The 18,898-nt window shown below is 49.9% G+C and overlaps 9 protein-coding genes across 9 annotated transcripts; 3 read left to right on the plus strand and 6 right to left on the minus strand.

The window, feature by feature from the left end:
- Window positions 1-208: 208 nt before the first annotated feature.
- On the plus strand, window positions 209-1,081 carry BO85DRAFT_486134 (putative short-chain dehydrogenase/oxidoreductase; the record flags this gene model as incomplete). The annotated part of the gene is made up of 2 exons (XM_025663369.1): window positions 209-406; window positions 473-1,081. 2 exons carry the CDS (start codon window positions 209-211, stop codon window positions 1,079-1,081), a joined length of 807 nt encoding a protein of 268 aa, XP_025517594.1.
- A 90-nt stretch (window positions 1,082-1,171) lies between these two features.
- BO85DRAFT_510590 (uncharacterized protein) lies at window positions 1,172-2,297 on the minus strand (the record flags this gene model as incomplete). Its single annotated transcript, XM_025664554.1, has 1 exon — window positions 1,172-2,297. The coding sequence occupies one exon, from the start codon at window positions 2,295-2,297 to the stop codon at window positions 1,206-1,208; it is 1,092 nt and encodes a 363-aa protein (XP_025517595.1). The 3' UTR covers window positions 1,172-1,205.
- Window positions 2,298-2,514: 217 nt separating this feature from the next.
- BO85DRAFT_447561 (sugar phosphate isomerase/epimerase family protein) lies at window positions 2,515-3,611 on the minus strand. Its single transcript, XM_025659748.1, has one exon. It carries the CDS (start codon window positions 3,583-3,585, stop codon window positions 2,584-2,586), a length of 1,002 nt encoding a protein of 333 aa, XP_025517596.1. The 5' UTR covers window positions 3,586-3,611; the 3' UTR covers window positions 2,515-2,583.
- A 564-nt stretch (window positions 3,612-4,175) lies between these two features.
- On the minus strand, window positions 4,176-4,673 carry BO85DRAFT_367732 (uncharacterized protein; the record flags this gene model as incomplete). Its single annotated transcript, XM_025655830.1, has 1 exon — window positions 4,176-4,673. The coding sequence occupies one exon, from the start codon at window positions 4,671-4,673 to the stop codon at window positions 4,176-4,178; it is 498 nt and encodes a 165-aa protein (XP_025517597.1).
- Window positions 4,674-5,256: 583 nt separating this feature from the next.
- Window positions 5,257-6,050, minus strand: BO85DRAFT_436625 (uncharacterized protein; the record flags this gene model as incomplete). Its single annotated transcript, XM_025658581.1, has 4 exons — window positions 5,257-5,336; window positions 5,453-5,540; window positions 5,573-5,755; window positions 5,994-6,050. The coding sequence occupies 4 exons, from the start codon at window positions 6,048-6,050 to the stop codon at window positions 5,257-5,259; spliced, it is 408 nt and encodes a 135-aa protein (XP_025517598.1).
- Window positions 6,051-6,533: 483 nt separating this feature from the next.
- Window positions 6,534-8,360, minus strand: BO85DRAFT_510592 (CocE/NonD family hydrolase; the record flags this gene model as incomplete). Its single annotated transcript, XM_025664555.1, has 2 exons — window positions 6,534-6,671; window positions 6,732-8,360. 2 exons carry the CDS (start codon window positions 8,358-8,360, stop codon window positions 6,534-6,536), a joined length of 1,767 nt encoding a protein of 588 aa, XP_025517599.1.
- Window positions 8,361-8,761: 401 nt separating this feature from the next.
- BO85DRAFT_510593 (phytanoyl-CoA dioxygenase) lies at window positions 8,762-9,945 on the plus strand (the record flags this gene model as incomplete). The annotated part of the gene is made up of 4 exons (XM_025664556.1): window positions 8,762-9,039; window positions 9,088-9,291; window positions 9,344-9,766; window positions 9,816-9,945. 4 exons carry the CDS (start codon window positions 8,762-8,764, stop codon window positions 9,943-9,945), a joined length of 1,035 nt encoding a protein of 344 aa, XP_025517600.1.
- A 556-nt stretch (window positions 9,946-10,501) lies between these two features.
- Window positions 10,502-12,363, plus strand: BO85DRAFT_457768 (MFS transporter; the record flags this gene model as incomplete). The annotated part of the gene is made up of 6 exons (XM_025661540.1): window positions 10,502-10,649; window positions 10,698-10,754; window positions 10,807-10,936; window positions 10,983-11,181; window positions 11,235-11,633; window positions 11,686-12,363. 6 exons carry the CDS (start codon window positions 10,502-10,504, stop codon window positions 12,361-12,363), a joined length of 1,611 nt encoding a protein of 536 aa, XP_025517601.1.
- A 109-nt stretch (window positions 12,364-12,472) lies between these two features.
- On the minus strand, window positions 12,473-14,589 carry BO85DRAFT_447563 (F-box domain protein). The gene is made up of 6 exons (XM_025659749.1): window positions 14,095-14,589; window positions 14,004-14,040; window positions 13,924-13,951; window positions 13,835-13,871; window positions 13,541-13,778; window positions 12,473-13,488 (listed from the first exon to the last, which is right to left on the minus strand). Exons 1-6 carry the CDS (start codon window positions 14,376-14,378, stop codon window positions 12,973-12,975), a joined length of 1,140 nt encoding a protein of 379 aa, XP_025517602.1. The 5' UTR covers window positions 14,379-14,589; the 3' UTR covers window positions 12,473-12,972.
- Window positions 14,590-18,898: the final 4,309 nt, after the last annotated feature.

Below are 18,898 nucleotides of genomic sequence, written 5' to 3' on the forward strand. Positions count from 1 at the left end.
GATTTCCTAATGCGGCCTAGTCTCCGCGAGGGTGTCTCGCCAAGAGTGGGATCGTATCGGGCTTAGTCTCCGCGGGTGGGACGTCATTCAGCTTCATGCATACAAGATAAATAGCTGCCAGTCTGCCTCTTTTTCATGCTCAATTTTGAATCATCTACCTGTATAATACTCATATACCCTTGTTCATATATACACACAATCAATCAACATGTCGTTCCCCTACAAAAAAGTCCTCATCATCGGTGCCACATCCGGCATCGGGAAGGCCCTCGCCGTGAAGCTTGTCGAGAACGGCACCCAGATCGTCATCGCCGGCAGAAGAAAGGAGAACCTAGACGAGTTCGTCCAGCAATATGGCAGTGACAAGGTCGCATCGAAGGTCTTTGACGTGATGCAGCTGGACCAAGTACGTCCCCCTCATATACACCCACACCCACTCCCGCACTCTACTCACAAGTCAACCACTATATAGATCCCCCAATTCGCTGCCGAGATCACAACGGCCCACCCCGACCTGGACTGCATCTTCGTCAACTCCGGCATCCAGCGCCCCTTCGACTTCTCCAACCCCAACGCCGTCGACCTCACCACCTTCGACACCGAGCTCATCACCAACTACACTGCCCCCGTCTACCTCACCAAAGCCTTCCTTCCCCACCTGCAATCCCTCCCCACCCAGACCGCCCTCGCCTACACCACCTCCCAAATGGCCCTCGTGCCCATGATGCGCTGCCCCAACTACGGCGCCTCCAAGGCCGCCCTGCACCACTTCATCCTTGCCCTGCGGACGCAGGTCGCTGAGGGTCCCGGCAACGTCAAGGTGCTCGAGATCTACCCGCCTGCGGTGCAGACCGAGCTGCACGATGCCAAGCACCAGCCTGATTTGAAGGATGGACACTTGATTGGTATGCCGTTGAATGAGTTTATCGGTGAGGTTTGGAGCCGGTTGCAGAATGGTGAGGATCAGATTGCCGTGGGATCGGCGAATGATATCTACCAGGCGTTCGAGACGAAGAGGCAGAGCTTGTATGCGGATATGACGGCGATGTTGAATGCGGTGTTGAAGCAGTTTTTGGTGTAATCTGATCTGTCTCTTTTTAGAATTCGTTGTTAGATAGACTATTAAATAGACTTAAGACTCCAACTTACCCTTTTTTCTCACAAGTAAAGAAAAGTAGATAACACCATGGAAATGGTTCAGGTAACTAGTACCCCGCATACGCAGTAACAGAAGGATACGGCACGCCCTGCAATGCCCTCCCTCTACAGGCCGCCAGAATCAACCCCCCAAAGTCCGAGATCCCATGGACCACACCACTCTCCAACATGCCCGAATACTGATGCAACGAGACCATCGCATCCAGTGACTCCCCACCCTCATCCCCATCAACCCCAACATCGCGATCCCACAACCCAGTCCTCATATCAAACGGCAACGAATCCACAAACGGCGTGCGGACGGAATAATTCCGCATCTTGAGCGAGTACACGCTCCTTAGCATGAACCCCACAATGATCGTCCTCCGCACACTCTCCGCGAATAGCCACGCTCTGCGCGGGCTCAAACTCCCCGGTAATTGGATGGGGGCCTGTTGCCAGAGTTTCTGGCCGAGGTTGTAGAGCATAGTGCTGATTGACTCGGAGTAGGCTTGTGATGATGTGTCTGTGTCTGGGTCCGAGAGAATGAGCATGCATTGGGCAAGCAGGAGAGCCTGTGCCGTGGCTAGCATTTCCTCGAAGCTGGAGGTGTGGTTGAGGGTGCGGAGGAGGGAGGAGGATTTCTGTTTGAGGAGGGGGATGATGGTTTTGTTTGTGGTGGTGGGTGATGTGGAGTGCAGTTTACACAAGGTGTGAATGTCCTTGATAGGTAAAGGGGGAGAAGATGGGCTGGGCCATAGGTCTGGGTGAATGAAGTGGGTTTTCATGTTCAGGGCGAAGGTGGATGGATATGCACGCATGCCTGAGACTAGGTATGCGATGATGGGTTGGGAGTAGCCCTTTGTGATTTCTAGGGGGAGGGGGATTGGGATGGAGTGGGTTAGTTGGTAGTGTTGTCTTGGTTTCTTGTGAGGGAGTTTGGGCGAGAGGGTTGATCTGGTGGTGATTGTTGTTGTTGCGGTACTTGTTGGGTCTGTGTCGGATCCCACCGTTAATGGGATGTTGATGTATTCGCAGTCGATCTTCCGGGTCTGGCATCGGGTGCAGCGCGGCCAGCGCTGGTCACAGCGGCGTTTGCCGCGCGCGCAGGCTTGGCATGACCGGCGGAGTGTTGGTGGCCTGGGGATGTCGGAGGACATTTGGATCTAATCAGAGGATGTAAAGACTAAAAAGAGGCTTGAACAAGGTAACAGGCGGTTCACATGTGCATTAGTGAGGGGATGATGGAATTGGGGACGTTGGAGTGGTTCGCCGATGGCAAGCCATCGGGCGAGTCACGTGCATCTAGATTTCGGGGGTAATTGCCTGTTGGGGACTAACAGAAGGGTCTGGGCCTCGGGTATTGGAGTGTTTCACGGCAGTTTTATTGCTAGTTCAGGAACGGACTATTTAAGGTGCTGAATTATGCAAGAGCTTATTCGAAGGTTATATCTTAGAAGGGGTGGGGGATCGGAGGCGGTCTTGTAGTGTTTCCCATGACTTCCTCGCTCTTTTGCCAGCATCCTCGGGATTGAACTCCTCGCTGCGCATCCGTCTGTCAAATACCTCCATCGAGATCCAGCCCGTGTACCTCTTGTCGACTACCCATGCCTTGACGATTTCAAGTACGGGCATATATCCGCCTAGCTCGGTTTCGAAGGGAAATGGCCTAGCATGTCTAGACCAGGTGAATTGCGGTGCTTCACCCTCTAGATACCACGGATGTGCCTTTGAGAAAGGTGGGTTGAAGAGTTCGCCGTCCGACAATTGGACGTAAAATATCTTCTCCAGAGGGCACTGCTTCAGAAAGCGTACAAGGGAGGCAGTCAAGTCCTTATCAGCTGTCGGGTACTTTCCGGACGTCTCGAACGGGCTCGCCCAAAGCTTGGTGACTTCGTGGAAGGTGTCCATGCACAGACCAAAGTTCTTGCGATCAACAGCCTCGACAAGCTCCAGGGCAGTGTCCCAGGTAGAACAGTATGTACCCCAGGAGAGTGGCTCATACGCGACTGAGACAACAGGTTCCTCAGCGCTAGCCAAATCCACCAATTGCTGCAAATCCGATACAATGAGGTTTTTGTCTGTGCTGGCATCATGGCTGTAGTTGGATGGTACTTGCAGATATGTCGCATTCAGCTCGCGCGCAATGTCGATCCAGTGCTTTGCGGTGGTCATTCGTTCATCCAATGGAGTGCGGTTTCCTTCGAAGTTCTCGAACGCCGCCAAAGATAGTATCTCGACGTTGAGGTCGTCACAGACGTTCTTTATTTTTCCAGCAGCCTCTAGCATTGATACACCTAGGGCGTCTGAGTACCTCTTGAGGTCAGAGTAAACGACTTCAACGGCAGTAAAGCCATGTTGTGAGGCAACACGAATCTTTTTGTCCAGCGTGTGAGAGGGATGCTGGCCCAGGGAGAGGGTGCCAATTGCTTGTTTGTTCGATAGCATTATGTATTCTATCGAGTAAAGTCAGGAAGGATAGTAATTTGTCTCAGCAGATAATGATGGGATGGATTCGATTATTTATAAAATAATCCGGAGCCCCGCATTGTCGGGATTCAAATTCCGGCCGGAATTGATTATGCGTATTTCATGAAAGTTGGCCTCCTGGCACATTCATTCTCTCCACCTGTCACCATAGCGCGGAGTGTCTGAATACTTCAGCCAAAAACCTTACATCGCGGAGCATCAGAATTTCTGGTCATCCCCAGCTCCAGGCTTTCGACTGGAGAACCTCGCCATGGCCCCGGGTTGAAAACCCCAAAAGTCAGTGAGTCGTTTTCCGGTAAATTAGACAGATGCATTACACCATGGCTCTCTTACAGTAGAATCCTCTCGTAAGTTATATAAGAATTGCTTGCGTCGGCATTTCCATTGTCATGCTGCATATCACTGTACTTTAGCAACTCACATAGCCGATTGTTCGAGCCACGAGCCTCTCCCTCGCCAGGATTGTTGAAGAGAGACCATATGAGAAATGCAATTGTGGCATTAATCATGACCAATGATCAACGTCCCAGCTAAAATATCTTGATACCCTACAACCCCAACCTAGCAAGTCTCTCCTGCCCCCTATCCGTAAACATAAGCAACCCATTGCAGTAACCAACAACCCAAATCATCGGATACCGCCATTGAAACCACATGGGATGCTCATTTGCCCCGAACCATCCAAAATGCCGGTCCAAATTGTAGCAGAGATAGTTGCAAGCGCTCAAAACCAACAACGACAAAATACCCGTAAATCGAGCCGCCTTCTTCCCATAATAGTGATCGACAATAAAGCAATTGATCAGTCCCCCCATGGCACCGCCCATACCTAGCGGACAGAAGACGAGTGTCCACATGACTTTATAAAAGAGGTCGCGGGTGCTGGTCATGATGAAGACGCCGACGGCAAGGAAGATGATTTCTGCGATGAGGGAGTTGAGATAAAAGAGGAGGAATGGACGGATGTAGATTATGCGGCGCTGTTGAGCCATTGGGAGGTCATTGTCCATTGATATGATGGGCTGAAAGGTGTTTTGGAGGGACATCTTGGGTAGTGGCTTTTCTGGATATTATCTGCGATGGCCCCATGTCATCTATGTCCATAGTCCATCGCTATTTTATATTTTTCTTGGGTATGAAAAGGAGCAGCTAGGTGATATTACCTGTCAGAAACCGAGGCTTGATTACTTTACCTCAATCACGCTGCCATTCAGGTATTTCTGGGAACGCAAGTCATGATTACTGATCAGTCCGTCGGCGTTTCCCCGTCAGAGAGCTGAGGAGGGTGGCTCCACTGCCTGACAATTATCAGCTCTACTCAGGGAGGGTGATGATAGACACGGCCTTGTTCTGAGAGTAATGTTCAGAGACTGTGATAGATTGCTATGCGTGGTTTGTAATCAGTAACCTAACAGTTAGCGGTCTGAGTTGATTCCGATCTTCCGTTCGAAATGACTTTCTGTCATGCATCCAACGACTTGGAACAAAATACGTGACCACCACCACTGGCGTAGACACTTTCCAGAAACTCATGGTCTACTCAACATCCTGATGCTAAAGCATGTATCTATATTCTTGTACCCTGATTGTTTGAAACCGCCGCCATCGCATCAGCAATACTTGGCTCGTTTAGCAACCGATTTCCCGGTGCGAGGAAAAGCCACATTGCTTCGCATAACCCAGCTTGCGTTGTACCATCATAAGCGCGTCTGTGCCGGGGGTGGCCAGTACATTTATACTAGGCTAGTCCTTTCGCAGTAATAAAGTTATGCCAGACGAGTGGCACCGTGGCCGTTGGTGATGTAGACATATCGAAGAAGCTTACCTATGGCGATTTCCTCGATACTTGAGGCCAGGTCTTTGGCTTGAGATATGGAGAAGGGTGTGTCGACGAGGAACGTCTCGGAGTCCCACTTTATTGAAATTAGGGTCTGATAATGAATACCTCGCAACTCCTTCGGCAGTCTTCCCTCTTCGCATCTGCTGCAACCAGTTTCCAGATGCCGTCAGGTGGCTTCGTAGTTGTACTCGTGACTAGGGCCTCGACAGTCGATGAGTCGCCGTGCGGAGACCCTCGGGCCCAATCGGCGCAGAGTGCATTGATATTTGGTAGCATCCAAGCGGTCAACTGTCAAGGAAGGTTCCGTTTGAGGTCTCGAATTACAATTAGAGAGATTATAGTTCAACTAGGCACTTATACGGCTCGCATTATGGTAATCAGCTTTGTCATCAGAGGTAACTTACGGCTCGTCTTATAGTAGATGCACCAGGATAACTAACTGTCTTACCGCATGGGACTCCTTCATATATCCCGGAAATGTAGCAGATATATATAAAGATCACTTTGAGAGATGAAGACAGCTTACTACTACCATATATCCTGCATAGCTAGCAAGCATGGCAACACTCGCGAAGCTGGCCATATCGGTCTACTTGACCGTGGGGGTGTGTGGGCCCTTCTACGTGCCGTACTTCAGATCCAGAAGTGTGAATCGACGGGGAATCATCATGCATGAGAGGTGAGGGTTCATTGATATAGAGAAGTAATCGCTATACTGACATTGACTGAAACCAGAAAGTATCCGGCTATCGGACCTTTCTTTCATTTATATTGATATCTTAGTTGCGAGCGAATATAAAGAGTTGGAAGGACCGGGAATTGGAAGTATTAGCATCCGGTGTTGTGCAGTACTTTGTCCATAGGGGTGATTATACGACACATGCTGAGAGTACTATGAGCAATTGTTCAAATACAATTGAGGACATATTGGAAAGACTATTCGAGAACTCCGGTTTTCTACATGAAGATGAGGCCAGCTAGGCTGGGATAATACCGAGAACTGCTTGGAAAGATGGCTCGTGACATTCTCATACCTCTATAGCCACAATCGTGATCCATAAGCCCGCTAAATGAACGGCAAGATAACAGAACTAGGATACTCTCCACCACAGTGAATGAAATGCTTCCCACGATTGAGTTCCTCCTCTGGACGGGGCTGTGACCATGTCTTGTACTCCGCAATACTAGGGTATTGGCCAGAGACCTTCCTCACTGTTAGCTTATATACGTCTTTCCGTAATTTGGCAGACTAATGGTAACTCACCCGCACGCTGATCGTCTCACCAGCGTCAAAATCCACACCCATCGCCCAAATGCCAATTTCAAGTCGCACAATCTCTCCAGGACGGACCTTTTCCTGACGAGTGTGAGGGTGGAAAGGGAACTGTGGGTGAATGCTTTTATCTGCATCGATCGCACGGTGTGAAGCTCTAAGAATACCATTAGACCCCAGATGAAGGTTCGTGCTAGACTGTTCCTTCTCAGATATTTCGTCGATTGATTTTACCGGCGTTGCATGGAATGGGAAATTGAGATGCATCAATGGTTTCCCGTTCTTATCCTTCTTTCTTAATATAACGAAAACAGTGAAGTCGTCTCTATCTTCGCAAGACATGTACAAGACTGCCTTCGGTAGACCGATTAGTCTTGCTGGTTTGTCGAAGGTGTATGAGAACTCGGCAAAGCTGGATGTAAGCTCCGAATCGTAGGAGATCTTTTCGTAAGCCCCAATCAAAGTTGGGTGGAGCTTCCCCGAAGAGAGGAAAAATTCTCGATATTCAGTGGTAGGCGATGGGAACTCCTCGAGCACGATGTCATCGATCGCCTCTCGATCCCCGAACTGCAGCGCAGACCAACGCACTTTGGGAGTTTTCTCCCAGTCATTCTCAATTCCCTTGAGATAGCGATCAAAGAAAACGAAGAGCTCATCCATGGACTCCGGGCAGCTATACAGCTCATACCACTCCTGTTTGCTTCCCCAGCGAATCCACTTCTTATCATGTGGAAGCTCTAGCCAGGCTCGAACGGACCCCATGGTGTGAATAGAGCTCACATCCGAGCCTCGGATATAGACGGGACAAAGCACTTTGGTCATATCTGCCCGCTTATCCTCCCAGAATGGGCTAGAAACAGGCGAGCGGCGGTACATCTCCTCGAAATCCTCAATGCCGGAGTTGGCCGGTCCACGAACAATTTCGTTTGTGATAAGATCAAAGTTGCTCATGGAGAACCACCCACCGCGACAAAACTGTTCACGATAGATATCTCCCGATCCTTCCCATGGTGCAATAGCCTTGAGTGACGGCGGCTGCTGAGAAGCAATGAACCACTGAGAGATCGCCAGGGCCGAGTTCCCTGCCATGCCGATGCACCCATTGCACCAGTCCATCTTCGCAATGGCTTCAACGACGTCGTATCCGTCCTCCGCATCTTGGGAGCCCATAACGGTGATAAGACCGTCACTATTTCCTGCTCCGCGCGTGTCAACACTGACAATTGCATACCCGCGCGGACACCACGTGGCCGGATCGAGGCCCTCGAATTTCTCGAGACCGCTCAAGTCAGAGCGCGGCACGCAGCAATTCCACACGCACATGGGGAGCATGTCGAGTGCACTGTACTTTTTGCCGTAGAAAGACCAGCTCAATACAGCGGGGATTTTCTCGGTAGAGTCTGCCGGCCGGTAAATGTCGACGTAGAGTCTTGCGCCATCACGGACAACGATCTCGACGTCGTGGTCGATGCGAATGTCACTCTGTATGGGCTTGGCATTGAACCCATTCCATCCCGCTGGGAGGACCTCTGATTTGCGTGGTTGGGGTCGCACGTAGCCGTTTTCGCCCTCTTTTGGGGCTTTGATACGTTTGTAAGCGACTTGGACCGGAGGAGGCATTTTTAATGTAGCACGTGATGTGAGTATACTGCTTTGGAAGCTTTCACTGAATCTAGCAAATCAGATCATACTGCAATCTCTTCACATTTAAGTTATCTATCCCGCATCATATTCCCCGCCTTCTCGTGTCTGTATTGCACATGTCTCGGGGCTTTAGTGACCGAAGCTCGGGCTGCCCCGAAGTCAGCATCTCCGCCGGAGCCAAGGGCGGGGTTCTCGGGGCTCCCCGCATCGCTCCAGACTGATGAAGGCCCCGAGCTTCGGGGCACGATGTTAGCCTTCGGAGCTTGAGGCTGCTGGATGTTTAAGTGAATTTTGAACACCCACTCGAAGACTCGATGAGAAGACTAGTGTTCAATTCTAATCATTGATCGAGTTGAGTATTGATTGAAGAAAGCACCATGTCAACAACCACTGTCATTCAGGAGATCGCCGAAGCGACCAACGAGTCCTACACTGTGAAAGACCTGATCGACTTCAGCGACCGTCACTACGGCGATTGGCGCGATGAGTTTCACATAAATGGCTGCGTCGTCATCAAGAACGTGATTAGTCCCGAACGGGCCAAATACTACTGCGACAAGCAGATCGAGTGGCTGAAGAGTTTTGACCTTGGATTCGACGAGAATGATGAGAGTACCTGGACCACTGAGCATCTTCCTATCAGCTTCAAGGGAGGGTAAGTTCCCTTCTTCCCAAGGGCTGACGACTACTAACATAAGACCAGCATGTACTATGGCTACGCAGCACCCCATGAGAAGATAGCCTGGGAAGCTCGTACTGAGCCAGCCGTCATTGAGATCTTTGAGAAGCTCTGGGAAACCAAGGAGCTTCTTAGCTCTTTCGACGGCATGAACATCTCCCTCCCGCGCCGGAAGGATGTCAACTGGAGTCCCTGGCCACACTGTGACCAGAACCCCAACCGGAAGGGGTAAGTCACCGAAGTGCTTAGACTAGACGGAAGGATACTAATGTTGTTACAGCATGCAAGCAGTGCAGGGCCTTGTCAATTTTGCCCCCAACGGCCCCAAAGACGGCGGCCTTATGCTCATGAAGGGTTCTGCCAAACTTTTCGATGAGTTCTTTGCGCAGGACCGTGATCCCTACGACCACGAGGATGCTCCGCCACCGGAGATCAAGTACATGGACCTGTTCCTTTTCCACCAAAGGGATCTCAAGTGGTTCGAAGACCGCGGCTGCGAGCTCATCAAGGTTAATATGGACCCCGGTGACTTGGTCCTTTGGGATTCTCGGACCATGCACTATGCTTGTCTGCCCGAAGGGGACCAGATCCGCCACGTCCAGTATGTCTGCATGACGCCGAGGCGCTTTGCGACCGAAAAGGCCTTAGAGCTGAAGAAATATTGTTTTGAGAATTATATGGGGACTACCCACTGGCCTCATTGGTATGTAATTCTTCGCTACCTGTATTGATATGCATGCTGATCCCTGTAGCAATATCCGCCCGTCTACCGACAAGCCGATGAGGAATGGAAAGGTGTGCCCTAAGGATCGTACGGAGCCTTATGAGAAGCCTGAATTGACCGATACGGTTCTCAAGCTGGCAGGTGTCAAGGCTTACTAGGTAGTTTTGCGTATTTGTATACAGACTGTCAGATAGTTGTTCAATATTACGTGCTTTATTCTTCATACTGCTGCTTTGTAGCCTCTACACTATTCAAGTTACCTAAGTTATTCGATACACGAGTAGAGATGCCAGTCGCTGAATCAACTGAGACGCGCCCGACTTGTCTCGCTACATGGATATTAGCTTTTGCTCCGAGTAGTCGATCTGACCCCGCCGAAGTAAGTTCCATACTAGCTTTCGGAGCACTAGACCTCGGCGAGGCCCCGAGCCAGCTCTTCCCCGAGGCCATTGGTGGCGACTTGGCTATCGGAATGCGGGGAAGCTTTGGTAGCTTCGAAGCTGTACTCGTCACAGTCAAGGTTCGGCACGGTTGTGGTGGTGATCTGTCGAGATAATCTGCCTTTCTTGTGTCTGCTGTCAGTCACACGGGTATTTACTGATAGTATGACGAATATATTTATACGATCAGCTGGGTCATGCCCCATACTACCACCGCTCACACCCTTTGCGGGTAAACAGGACGCACCCACCATCTATCTGCCGGTCTTCTACGATGGACGACACCACCAAGAAAGATGTAGTCTACGTGGAAGACATCGAGGAGGGGGGCTTTGTGAACACCAAAGGGAAAGTAATGGGCACTGTGAAGATCACGGAGGGAACAGTCGTGTATATTCCCACTCCCACCGCTGACCCACAAGGTGAGCAGCTCTGCTATTGGAAATGATATCAAGAATAACAATGGACAGATCCCTTGAATATGTCTGTTTGGCAGAAGTCCATTATACTTATTGTCATCTCTATTTGTAAGTGGTGGACCTTCCCAAAACTGATTTTGGCCATCCTGATCGTGTGCAGTCTCATGTCTGGGTCTGGCTTTGGTCAGTGGGTTCGGAGGACTACTGCAATTCTACATTCCAGGATATACAGCCGCAGGAAAGGACTATGATGACATTACCAACTTGATGACATACCCGACGTTGTTCATGTGAGTTATAAGTTCCACAATGAGGGCAGAGCTAAGTCTGGATCAGGGGCATCGGGAACCTCATCGGTATGCCAATAGCAATTGGTGTGGGAAGGAGAATCGTCCTCCTAGTATCGACTGTCGTGCTCGTCCTTGGATCGGTACTGTGTGCAACTGCGAAGACATACGAATGGCATCTTGGTGCTCGTATGGTGCTTGGCTTAGCAGCCGGACAGAGTGAGGCGCTGATTCCAATGATTACCCAGGTAGGTGGTCCACGCAACCATTCTAGACCAACGTCCTGACTTGCTTCCCCCAGGAGATCTTCTTCCTCCATGAGCGCAGCAAGGCCCTTATGGTACAACTAGCTATCCAAGTTTCCCTAACATCTGTATGGACACTATTCGCAGGCCCAATCGCCCAGTCCATCACACCAGAGGGGTGGTACGGTCTTGGAGCCGGCCTTGCTGGAGCACTGCTCTTAGTTGCTCTTGTCTTCCTACCAGAAACGAAATATGACCGTCCTCTCACATCCTACCAGGAGACAAACTCGGATTCAACAAGCACCTCCTCCGACCTCAAAAAGAACCTAGGAGTTGAAGTATGCACCGTCCGACCCGCCTTAGACTTCGAGAGATACACACGGCGCACATGGAAATCCGACATGCGGCTCTGGGTCGGGGAGCCCCAGTGGACAGAAACCTGGGACGTACTAAAAGTAAGTACATGTGCAAACAGAACCGTCTCTACATCTCTCTAACGGCAGCCAGCAAACTTTCGAACTCCTCTTCTTCCCGAACGTCCTCTGGGCACTGCTTCTAAACGGCCTCACAATCGGCGTCAACGTCGCCATCGGAACCACCTACAGCACCATCCTCGCCAACCCACCCTACAACTGGCCCGACAGCAGCGCAAGCTACATCAACTGCGGCCAGATCATCGTCGCCATTGTTGCCCTACCCCTCCTCGGCCACGGCTCTGACTACCTAGTGAAATACTTTGCCAAACGCAACAACGGTATTCACGAGCCCGAAATCCGCATCATCCCTCTCATCTTCCCCATCATCGTCGGAACCTTCACGGCGGCACTATATGGCCAAGGTGGCGCCCACCCTTACCAATACCACTGGTTCATATATGCCTGGACGGTAGCAGCGTACTACTTTTGCTTCGTTGGGGCGAATATCGTGGGCATTACGTACCTACTTGATAGTTATCCGGGGAGGTCCGCGCCACTGTTGGTTATCATCTGCGCCTTTCGGGGGTTCATCTCTTTCGGGACGAGTTATGCTGTGTCGCCGTTTATTGAGCTTCATGGGTACGATGGGGCTTTTGGGACTTATGCGGCCTTGACGGCGGCGTTTGGGCTGTTGGGGATTCCGGTGTTTATCTGGGGAAAGCAGATTCGGAGGTTTACTGGGCGGTTTGCGAAGAACAAGGCGGATTGATCGGAGGTGGATGTGCTCGTGTGCTTCACATTTATGTGGGATATTCTGATCAAGTTGTTGATATTTGTGTTTAGCCCCGGGGCAGGGAAATAGTGAAATCGGAAGTAAGAATTTGGTGGCAATGCATGGATGTTTGAGCTGTACATTGGTATGCAGCTGACTATAAACTCCCGAAGAACAGCATTCCCTTGGAGAAGTGAATTATCAAACGAGGATTGGCTCCATTAGATACATGTCTACAACACTTGGTAATCCAGAGTAAGTATTAGTGCTAAGGTATTGAGTGAAAGTGCTCCGCAGCACATGACCTGATCGCCCAAATCTCGTGCCCAACTTTGGTCTCTCCACCTTCCTAACGAACCTGACCGAAGGATCAAAACTGTTTCCAGTCTCCCTATCACTTTCACCCTGCACATCCAGCAAGCTACTTGTGATTGATCCATATCACCAGGTCACACGAGGTACAGGACTCCCATAAATGGTCGAATCTGACACGACGTGTCGTACGCTCAGGTTGAAGCGCGTCGTGTGGAGCCATCGGTCGGGCATCTCGCCAGACTGTCAGGCGGGACTATTTCTCCATCTTATTACAGCATAGAGTACAGTCCCTCAGCCACTTCCCCACTGCATTGCGCTCACTGTGGGCTGATTCAGGCTCTTGTTGTACCGATCCGCAAGATCCTCGCAAACACCCCAGATGCGTCTCCGGTTGGCGACACCAATCAGCTTCACGTCGTCCATGCCGTACCGCGGAGCAGTCATCTTTTCGAGCCACATGTACATCCTCTTATAATTGAGATCAGCCGGGACCTTCTGGTTCTTTGCTGCCTGAAGCTCCCAGAACCATGGCATGTTCTGCTGCATATACTGCTTCCAGAATAGATTATCCTGGGTGACGAGGTGGATGTGCAGGGAGGCTTCAGTCAGCGCCTTCAGCGAATCGCTAGGCAAGAATTTGCAGATCTGATAGACGATCTCAAGGGGCAGTTTGCCGAATGGGCTGACAGGCTTCCGGTCGCGGAGGTCCAGCTCCACGAACGGGGTCTTCAAGCCGCTGTTCGTTTCCATGTTGTTTTGGAGGTGTTCGTCGAGTCCGGGTGTTTCCACCGGGTGGGCGGCACAGTACTGCTCCGTTTGTTAACATCATTTAGACGCAGCTCGGTGACGATATGCTTGCCTCTGCGCCCGGGATACATTCCCAGTAGCGGCCTTGCGAGCGCTGGATGTCGTCTCCGTAGCTCAATTGCAGGGCGGACCCGGACATGTTGCACAACGGCGTCATGATATTGTACAACACGTCCAGATTGACGTTTTTAGTGTCAGTCGTACCCGTCAGTGCGCGAGTTAAGATCTCAAAACAGCACCAGTGGAACGGTAAGACGGGACCGGGCGCTTCCTCCGAGCCATGGCCATAGCTTTGAACGGTCAGAATGGGTCAACAAGACGGGCCTACGAAGTGGGTTTGTCACACCATGAATAAACGCGCTGAGAACGCGACCGAGAACCATCTGCATGAAGGTCAATATTGTGTACCGAAGCACATTCGTTCAATCAGCATACCAGATTTGGCCTTGACGACAAACTCGCCCTGATACGTAATTAGCTTGGATCGCATAGATTCGCACTCAGTGAGCGCCTACAATATCGGCATAATATCCTTCATCCGAGAGAAACGCTCTAAAAGATTGTTAAACGGGTCCCTCCGACCGCGCGAACAGCAGCAGCACCTACTTTGGCGCACCCGGTTTAGCGTTTTCATCCACACCCAGGCAGTGTGCCTTATACAACCAGGAGATATTGTCCCAGCCGACAATGCGGGGATCGTAGCTGCGGACGGGCTCCTCATTTTCCTCTCCCTCGTGGGACACCTGCCTGAAGTCTTTGCCGGCCTGCAGCGCCCGGCATCGCTTTTCGATCCACCGCCTGCGGCGCTCGAGGGCCGTCTCAGACGGGGCCTCGATGTGCATGCCACAGAAACCAACACCGCAGATTGCGCAGTAGCAATCGAAAGCCATGGTGGTGAGGGAAATCAGTGTCCTGAATTGGAACTGAGGTGAAAAGAGTGGAAGTGTGGGCTATTCTGGCGAGCTGATGGGGATAAAAAAGGATCGCCCCCCAAGGCGTGCCAGAATAAATACCGAAAGCGAAGGGGGTGTGGGAGGGCCCACCGCGATGTATGGAGTGGAACGCCGGAAGCAATCCATTCAGGGGCGAGCATCAACTCTTCGCCCGCACACTAAAGGATTGGGGAAAACTCTTCGCGGCGATCAGGCGACCTAAAAATATGACACCGACATTTTACCAGCGACCGGCTTGATAGACGCCATGTCATGGTTTGGCTGAGTTGGCAGGGAAGATCTCCTGAGGTCTTTTTGTTACGGTTGATAGAGCTGTCTTGGTACTACATTTTAAGCCTTAGGGTGGGTAGGGAACTGGGGGCAATCGCAACTTGCTGAATGATAGCAAGCCACGCTCACCCCCAGAAGATGTACGACAGACTTTACTAGAAAAAGTTAACCTTAAATTCCTAGCCTGAGGCTGTCGCCAACTCGAAAAGGCGGTGTTTCTTCCCTCCATTTCAATCGAGCTGGAAAGCCAAGCGCCGATCTCCGGAATTGGGGTTACCGCATGTATCCCTTGCCCTGTGTGGCATGACTGCTGCTGCTCTTGCCAGTTGCTACTGCTGATGTGGCAGGAAGGGACAACAACGGCATTGTCAACTACTACTACGGGATGACCTGATCGGGCGAATTCAGGAACACGAGGCAAATTTTTTCATCGCTGGGCCACGCTTTGCTCGGGCCGTTGAATGGAATGGATGGAATTGTTGGTTCAGGAACGATTTCTGATTGTGGCACAACCCCGTGACCAAACCTTGCCACCGGCTAACTAATCAACTAAACTGCTATCGCATTGGTCCAGCCGGGCCCAGAAGCCCGCCTCCCCCTTCTTCGCCTTTTCCTCGGCTGTCGGGTCTGGGCCGGATTCCCGTCCAACTGCTGACTGCACTGCACAATTGCTGGCTGGACCGCAATAATACCCTGTTTTATGATCGTGATCGTGTTGTGCTCTGCACGGATCGAAGCTTTTCGAAGCTCCAGCTTCGTGATTAAGTTGGCAGGTCACAAGACCTGTCTAGTTTAGCTATATTTATCTACGTTAATTCGGACCCGCCACGTTTTGCTACAGTCACGCGGACAGATGTAGTGGTGTTTATGCTTTAAAACAAGGCTTTGCTATCGCAATGTAGCCTGTTCTCTGCTCTTCTCGGTCCTTCTAGCTATTCTTAAGTGCCTAACTTTTCGTGCAATGTTCTATAGCCCGGGTCTGGCGGCAAGGCAGGAAACACAGGAAACCTGGTGTGTAGTGAACGCCACCTAAAGTTCTACTTAGGATAACCACTTGCCGGAGGCGCGGCATTCGCCCGCTTTAGTGTTCGGCAGATAGCTACTCCAATAATAACTGGCACCATTAACAGACGACGCTCCGGGTCCTTCTTCCATATGCCGCTTTCCCTACAGCAAGGAAGTTAGACCAGCTCCATCAAGCAGACTAAAAGATTTACCCTCAGACTAGGTGCTGAGCGCATGCCAGATTCATATTCAATAAAGCAAATACTTCTGAACGGGAGTCAACCAGATTGTTCTCGAATGACCACACACAACTAAATGACACTCCTTTATCTCCCCCGCGTGGCAAGTCTGCCCTTGGACGAGCCAATCTATGGAAAATAGCATGCATTTCTGGAAGATCCGGACCGACAATTGGTTCGTCAGGCTGCATCAGCTCAGATTTGACTACAGTAACGATCTTGATTGCACGGTCATAGAGCACATTGTGCTTTCTATAATCCATGTATATAAGTGAAAGTTTTGGGAGAACCTTAATGGCTTTGTACTGTTTAAAATCGATATAAAAATTTGTACAAGAATACTCCACTGTGAGGTTTGGCGTTCGCCTTAGACTTTCGAGATATGTAAGAAGTGTCCCTTCAGGGACTGGGAAGAGCAACGAACGGCGACATAGCTCGATATAAAAACGGTGGTCGTGACGTCTTTTGCTCTCAAATTCAACATGAACCGATGTTTCTTGAGCGTAACTATGGAGTTGAAATCCATCAGTCTTGTATATTGATCACACCCTCTGACGACTTTTCAAACCTTTTATGCCAGTCTTCCGACCAGCATTAGGATATGGCCGACTTACCAATTTATGCGGATATCGTATAACGCACTTCTCTTTGCTGTGTACTTCTTCTGCAAGTGACTATTTTTGCAATGCCAGTATCATCTATGAAATAAATAATACTTTCTGGTCTAATTCGATTCACCGGAAGTGTTATACTTGCCATCTGATGCAAATAAAATGATAGCCGTGCTCGATAGTAACTGTGCCTTGAACCGCTCATTCCAACCCTTTCTACGACTGTTGGAGTTAATATCGCCCGATTAGTACTCGGAGAAATAAAATGCCTAGTTCTGGCTGGCGCCTGCATTGCTTGCTCGCTAGCAAGGTTACAAGGCACCACTCCCATTGCTCGACGTTGATGATGGAACATCATCCGCCAATCCACGGTCGGTTATCCTGCCAACCATCCACTTCAAAAGAGATTGTCATCGACCATCTTAAAGTTCTCCTCAGGTTCCGAGATAGGTAGATCTGTCTCGCGGCATTTCAACTCAGCCTTCATTTGCAATTGAATTACTTCGATGCTTGTGATCAACTTCTGATCGAGAGGGACAGACATCGGATGAGGGTTGGCGCTGTGGATCATCAGTTATATACGGAATGATGCACGATATTACTCCTGAGACTGTAAATAGTACCTCGTCCTCGTTATCATATTCTCGCGGGCAATATCCATTGGCCCATCATTGCTCGCCACCACACACGCGTCTTGGCAGCTGGAAGCTATCGGTCGCTGCGAAAGGCTGCGAATTGTATGGTATGGCTGGGGATGCTAAGACTGCCAAGGAAATTGTTCTAGGGTGTTTCCTTCAAAGTTAACCATGATGATGGAGATAATGTGAGGATTATATAATTCAACTTTTATTCTTGATATAACTCGTATTATATATGTAATACGAGTTTATCTAAGGTTGCTATATACTTGCCTATTTGAGATATCAAGTAGAGAGTCAGGAGATGTAGGATAGATATAGCCGGAGGATGGTGGTTTTTATATATTCATTGGTAGGGTTGATATTTCCTCCCTAACTTGCTTGATAGTAGTCATGACTTTAGAGATACAGCCAATGACCGGTGACCGAGATGGGATTCACCCTTAAACTTGCTCATATCACCTAATCTGCGTGTTCATGTAGAAACGAATACTTTTTACCGCACTATCTAGTCACGATCTTTCTGTTGATAAGCCCGATATCCGGAAACCCCTCCACAGATCTTGGAATTCTAGCATTATATCATACATTCTCTGCAGATATCCATGTTTGGACTCTTTGTCAGTCGCGTATCCCAGTCCTTCTGCCTATTCTCGTTTTATCTATCTTTGTTAGACATTCCCAGATAGTCTACTCTCCTTTCCTGGCCCCGTAAGTAGACTATTGTATACTTTCGGAGGAAATACCGGCACCTCGGTTATAGGAATTCCCACCAAGCATAATGTTAATGCAACGATGTCATACATGCAAATTTCCTAGTCCGATGATTAAATTGAAATGACGCAGCCAGTCATGAAAGGGTGGACGGGATGGCTTGCAGGTGGAATGCGGGGTTGCGGTTCAGTCGGATGTGGCATCATTGGGATACCTTGCTGGAGAGGGAGAGCCTCCGGCAAAAAGATTGGAGAGGTATATATCTTAACTGGGATGAGGAGAAGCATTTGCGGGGAAGTGTGTCTGACGATTCGATGCAGTGATGATGCCTCTCTATGAGAATAACAAAACTTATACTGGGCGGATGTGTAGATTGGAACTTCGGCACTTAGGGCTGGAGATGAAAGCATGGTGTAGACTGGTCACCATAGGGATCACTATTTCAGACAAGTTCGTATCCCTAGCAAGACGAAATTTGCTCTTTACAATGATCTTACCTCTGATGTATCTATGGCATATGTCGCTAAGACAACTTTATGGACCGCGATAGAAAATGAAACCTCCAAGGTCCCTAATTGGAGACGTGTGAAGAAAACCCCCGATCGTGTCGTCTTTCTACACGTGTCAGACCGACCCAAATGGACGGGCCGCTTAGGGATATTTTGAATTAGTCTCATTACTTCATGCATCCTGTCCCGTCCATAGCCATCGTGCAGAACAGCCAAGAATCGACGGAAGGCTTGTTTTTGTGCTGCCTACCACTTGCAGATCCGTGAACATTTCAAACTTTTGTTTGCTTTTTCCGATTCCATTTTTATCTTTTGACTACAGCGTCAATTGTCAGGGCTGGGATTTAGTGGTTAGCATAAGAAGCAAGCAATGTGAATATCGTGGTGCCTTCCACTGCCTACGTTGTGAGTGTGCCTTGCAACAGCCACAGTATCTTTCTATCCCCATTCATCCCCTCATGGTGCCCCTCC

Source organism: Aspergillus piperis (genome assembly GCF_003184755.1).
Source record: "Aspergillus piperis CBS 112811 unplaced genomic scaffold BO85scaffold_5, whole genome shotgun sequence".
NCBI lineage: Eukaryota > Fungi > Ascomycota > Eurotiomycetes > Eurotiales > Aspergillaceae > Aspergillus > Aspergillus piperis.

Bases quoted from the DNA above. Each gene is read 5' to 3' on its own strand.
- BO85DRAFT_447561 (XM_025659748.1), bottom strand. From the start codon at position 3,585: ATGCTATCGAACAAACAAGCAATTGGCACCCTCTCCCTGGGCCAGCAT.
- BO85DRAFT_447563 (XM_025659749.1), bottom strand. From the start codon at position 14,378: ATGGCTTTCGATTGCTACTGCGCAATCTGCGGTGTTGGTTTCTGTGGC. The intron at 13,779-13,834 runs GTGTGACAAACC...GACCGTTCAAAG, and splicing joins TCTCAGCGCGTTTATTCATG to CTATGGCCATGGCTCGGAGG. The intron at 13,489-13,540 runs GCAAGCATATCG...CAAACGGAGCAG, and splicing joins AATGTATCCCGGGCGCAGAG to TACTGTGCCGCCCACCCGGT.